At 36.6% G+C, this 5,892-nt stretch overlaps 1 protein-coding gene across 1 annotated transcript in view; it reads right to left on the bottom strand.

Annotated features, from left to right (window-relative positions):
• Positions 1 to 3,424: 3,424 nt before the first annotated feature.
• DHX40 (DEAH-box helicase 40) overlaps positions 3,425 to 5,892 on the bottom strand; it is an 80,499-nt gene continuing 78,031 nt past the window's right edge. The window contains exons 17-18 of the mRNA XM_007947923.1: positions 5,387 to 5,615; positions 3,425 to 3,564 (exon numbers count right to left, since the gene is read on the bottom strand). Coding sequence (XP_007946114.1) covers positions 3,425 to 3,564; positions 5,387 to 5,615 — 369 coding nt within the window. The remainder of the gene's footprint in view (positions 3,565 to 5,386; positions 5,616 to 5,892) is intronic.

Below are 5,892 nucleotides of genomic sequence, written 5' to 3'. Positions count from 1 at the left end.
AGTATTGGTCATCAATAGATGCTCAATCTAGAGGAGCCAAATTTTATGAAGAACAGGATATATTACATAATCTCAGAGCTCCTGAGCTTAAAAATCTAGAAATGGGCTTTTCAGGGCATAGAGTGTACGTATCACATCACTGACATTACTAGATACTGCCAAAATGGTCTCTAAAAGCAATTTATTCTCCCATGACACACTTCAGACATATTAATTGATGCCAGTCTGATGGGAATGAATGTCATCTGTTATTTTCATCTGCATTTTCCGAATTATTAAAGAGATTCAATATCTTATTTATTTATTAAAGATTCAGGTTTCCTTTTATGAAATGACTATGTCCTTTGTCTACTTTTCTATTATAACATTTGTCTTTTGTTTCTTTTTGTTTAGTAATTTGAAGGTGACTCCTCATTGCTTTAAAAACAAACTCCTCCATAACCACATTTTCTCAAAAGCCACTCCCATCTTGCCTTAACTAAATCTAGTATTCTCTTGATAATACCTAGCTCACAATCCCTCCAATGGAAATCAATTCTTCTAATGGATACCACAGTCAAAATTACCTCAATGCTATCATTCATTCCCCTCCAATATATCCATATATTCTACAAAGTTAAGTTCAAATTCCATAGTTTGGCTTTTTCTCAACCAACATATTCAGCCTACTGCTGTTGTTAACTGCTACTGAGTGGAATCCCAGCTTATGGTGATGACCCCAGTGGAACAAAATACTGCCTGGTCCTGCACCATCCCACAACTGGTTGTGCACTGTTGCATTCCACAGGGTTTTCACTGGCTAATGTCTGGTTGTAGACAATTCGGGCTTTTCCTAGCCATCAGTTTTCTTCCTGAAACCTGTTTAGCATTGTAGCAATAGACAAGCCTCCACTGACAGATTGGTGGCGGCTACACATGAGGTGCACTGCCTATAATATACTCCCCTCTGGTAATATACTCTATGCACCAAATAAACCATACTATTTGCCATGTCTCTTAAATGCCCCCTGGGCTTTCTACTTCTTTTATCTTGACTCATGCTGATTCTAACATCCATATGTGCAACAGAAATATATCCTTCAGGGAAAGCTGTTCCTTGTAATATAATGTCAACATATAATACAGAAAGGAGCTGGGGGGGGGGAAATCACCACTTTGTAACTGTACGAATAAAACTGATTTATATATGGAAGGAAATGTTCCTTGTTGGTTACCAAGGATGGGAGGGGAGGAGTGGAGGGGAAAAAAGAAATCCTGATTCAGGCAACAATCAGCAATTAATACTAAATCCAGAAGGTCATATTTCATGAAAACAATACATTTCAAATAATCTCAAAATATTACTCACAAATTACCTAATAAATGGAAGAGTTAATAGGCTGGAGAAACTGAAAAACACCCTAACCAAATAATCAAATTAACATCATCAATAAAGGGCAAAATAGATATTAGGTAACTCCATATGATACCCTAGGAAGGACACTCCATCAGTTATGCAGTATTCTAGTAAAAAATGCATAACCACTAGGAAATATTCAAGAAACTCAAATAAGGACATGCTATAAAATTTCTGGCTTGTATTATTTAGAAACGTAAATGCTGTGAAAGACAAAAAAGGACTGAGAAACTTTTCCACATTAAAAGAAACTGAACACAATACATGATGCCTGACTGGATCCTGAACTAGAGAAAAAGACTATGAAGGACATCATTAGGACAACTGATAAAATAAGAATACGGATTATAGATTTCAAACGTGTGCTCAATAAATGTTTACTGAATTAAAAGAGTTTTCATTCCAAGAATCCATACCCCTCCCACACAGAGTCGAAGGAAATGCACTGATATATACACCTGAGAGAGAAACTCATTAAGACTAAAATGACTAATGTGCTGAAAGTGTTCAGAGTGCTGAAGATAAAGAAGAACAAATTAACAGTGCTAGAAAGGTTCAAAGAAACTGTCACCACTCACCTTCCAGATTGAAAACATGGGTTTGAGGTCCTCATGTCATTTTTCAATAAGGGCTTCAAGTTTTTAATACTGAACAGGAAATAACTGGAAAAGTTAACTACTTATATTTAGTTATACTTTTTACAAAAATATCTAAAAACACACATAATACTGCCTTTTGAATTTTAATGACACTAATAGTTTTATTTAACAAACAATGAATGACTATTATGTGCAAAGTACTATGCTAGGTGCTATGAAAGATACAAAGATAAAGACACAGTCCCTGCCCACGAGGAGCGTATAATCTAGTGGGAGAGAGAGAGAGAGAGAGAGAGAGAGAGAGAGAGAGACAAACACACAAATAACTAGAATACAAGGCAGTAAAAAAAAAGAGTGGGCAAATGCTGAATGTGGCCTGAATATGCTACTAACTAGCCTCAAGGTTCCAATTTGAAACAGTGGTGATATAATATTGGCTGCTTTGAAAATCCCATCTCAAGATCAACATAAAAGATGTTTAAATGGTCCTCCCTGATCAACTGGAGGCAAGAGAGTTGGCCAAGGTGGAGGGGCTATTTGAAAGCACTGTCACACCCACATACATGATGCTGACACAAAGTATGTAGATACAGCTAAAAAAGAACTTATACACACACACACAAACATATATACATGTGTGTATATATGTATGTATACACACATGTGTGTGTGTATATATACACACACACACACACACATATGTGTGTGTGTATATATATACACACACACACATGTGTATACATACATATATATATATATATATCATCTGTCCTTTGGTTAATGGCTATAGCTACTGTTTTAAACAATATACTTTTTATATAAAAAGGAATTTCTATAATCCCAGAAAAATCAATTTAAGGATTAATATTAATTCAAGAAAAGAATCCTGCCATAGGCAATTTTCTTATTTACTAATTAAGTCTTTCCTCTAAATATCTATAAAGCTCTGTAGCAATTAAACTGTTAGACATCTAAGTATTGCTGAGTAAAAACCTCTTATGTTCAGCCTTCTGAAGGAAATGGTCAAGTACCTGATATAACACTATTCTGGTATCAACAAGAAGGCCTTAAAGAGATTTAAGGAAAATAATTTTTAATGCTTCAATGCACATGGTATACACTCTGATTAAATACAATTCAATATCCTCTGAAAATATTTCAGTGACAGTATTTAATACCAGTTAAGGCCAGCAAAATCAAGGTGAGGAAAATATCACATCTTGTCTTCCACTGGTTTCAAAATCATTGCCTATGACTATAGTGACCCAATCTTTTCTTTGAAAATTCCACTGATTAGTGTTGATGAGCTTTGATTTTAGCTCGTATGCTAAAAACAGCTGCTGACCACTTCCTCTTGGTAGTTCTGTCTGAAATAATTGACACACTTCCTGGCTGTTTTTCCTACTTCCTGAATTGCAAAGTCCACTCCTTAGCCTGTTTCTTTCAGTGTGTCACTGTGGTCTAGGGTCCTCTGCTGTTTTCTCTCTAGGAAACGAGCACGTGCATCTGATATGGACTTGTCATCATTTCTTCTTTGCATTTTCTTCAGGACTTCTTTTGATATTCCATCTGAAAACATTACAAATTAATAAAATGCAACTTTAGTTTTGATTCAGTACTAGAAATGTTAAAAGAAAGAGATACTCTTATTTTTAATGTTAAAAAAATAAAGAGGGAAATAAATTTTGCCTTTTCAAAAGAAATACAGTCTATGAAAAGATGGAGGCCTAAATCAAAAAACCAAATCCACTGCCACTGAGTTGATTCTGACTCATAGCCACTCTTTAGGACAGAAAAGAACTGTCCCATAGGGTTTCCAAGGCTGTCAATCTTTATGGAAGGGGACTACCACACCTTTCTCCCACAGAGCAGGTGGTGGGTTCAAATCACCAACCTTTTTGCTTAGCAAACAAATGCTTTAACCACTATGCGACCAGAAAAAGTCTCTCACCCATTTATTAACAAATTGGACACACAATTCTTGTATAGACTATGGTGGTAACTAATACCTCATATAAAATGATCCATTCACTTTGGTTTCCTATCCATGAAGCTATACAGAAGTACTCATTTAATGATAAAAACTCAATAACTTGTCTTAGTCCACATTAGACCAAGAAAATAATAATTGCTTACTAGGAGTCAGAAAAACTGACCCTAATTCAGGTACCCAGAATAGTATAAGACTGCAATAAACAGCTAGTGCCTAACATTTTTAAAGACTCGTGATTTCTTGGGCAAAATTAGTTATCATACTATTTCTCAGCAATGTAAATGAGGAAAATACACTTTGCCGGTCATTCAGCCTCAATAAGGTTTACTGCAGAGCTTTCTGTATATGTGAGCTGAGAATTAAACCTTCTGTCCTAGTTCAGTACAACTGTTTATTGCCTCTGAACTAATGTTTCACAGAAAAAGTCCCGGGGGTAAAAAGGAGATTGTAAGGTAATAATTCACAAAATTTCATATACACAGCAGAAATATTAAGGCAATAATGGGAGGCAGTATTACCTACTGGTTAAGAGTACAGGCTCTAAAGTCAGGTTCTTTAGATTGAAATTTCAGATTCACCACTTATTAACTATGAGATTTTTCACCAAATTAACATACACTGGCAAATCTCTATTTCTTAATCTATAAAGCAGGGATATGAACTTACCTCATAGGGTTGTTGTAAAAATTCAATGAGAATATGCAAGTTAAGTGGTTAGCACATGGTTAAAGTTTAACAGATATTGTTCTTATTAATAATGTCATTGGACAGAGGGGTTAAAGAAAGAATCATTAACTGAAAGAAAAATGAGACGTCAAATGACTATAAATCTAAGATTTAACACAACCCTTTGTGGAGGGACCAGGTTTGCTGGTCTGATAGAGCCTGGTGGAACCACTGAGACTATGGCCCCTAGCTGCCCTTCAGATCTGGAATTAAACACACACCTGTGGTTTCCAGCCAAACAAAAGATAGGCATAGGAGTTGAACATTTACCTCAAGTAGATACACTCCTTGGAGAGAACAATCATGGGAGAAAGAAGGGTTGCTAATGCACAGAGAGACAGCTCAGGGGGCAGGAGTGCATGGAGGGATGGACACAAGGAAGAGGTAACTATGGGGAGGAATTGGGAGGGGAGATGTTGCATTGTGGTAAACTGTGGTCAATGTCATGAGACAAAGTGTATGTGAACCACTGTATGGAAAGTGAATTTGCTCTGTAAACCTTCACCCAAATCACACACACACACACACACACACACACAAAAGACAACCCTTTGCTATCTGAGGAGACAAAACTAGAACCTAGGCTGTATTATTAGTATTACTATAATGATATAAGAAACCAGATAGTTATGCTGCCTGGACTTAAATCACTAGAACTAGTGATTCACTTACCCTTTAGCTGCTTTACATTTTCCTTATTTGTCCATCTCCTTCTTGCATCTTCCCTCGCTTCACGTCGGGCCACACTGCTCAGATCATGTGCATTAAATTCATGCAACTTGGGTAACAAGTCTCTCACCCATTCATAACGAATTGGACACACTATTCTCGCGTAGACTTTGGTGGTAACTAATACTTCATGAAAAATGATCCATTCAAGTTTGGTTTCCTGTTCATGAAGCTATACAAAAGCACTCATTTAAGAATGATAACTCAGTAACATGCCTTATTCCACATTAGACCAACCAAATAATAATTGCCCAGATTTTCTGAATTGCCAAATTCTTGAATCAAACAGAAGGCATGGGCCAATCAATACACTTACAGCTATGTTGTTGTTGTTAAGTGCCATCAAGTCGTTTCTGACTCATAGCGACCCCATGCACAGCAGAACGAAACACTGCCCGATCCCGCGCCAGCCCCACAATCCCTGCTATACTTGAGCCCATCATTGCAGC

This window comes from Orycteropus afer, unplaced genomic scaffold, assembly GCF_000298275.1.
Source record: "Orycteropus afer afer isolate SDZICR_OR568_19922 unplaced genomic scaffold, OryAfe1.0 scaffold00196, whole genome shotgun sequence".
NCBI lineage: Eukaryota > Metazoa > Chordata > Mammalia > Tubulidentata > Orycteropodidae > Orycteropus > Orycteropus afer.
Note: the sequence above shows the minus strand (reverse complement) of the source record. Positions and strands in the feature narration are given on the sequence as shown.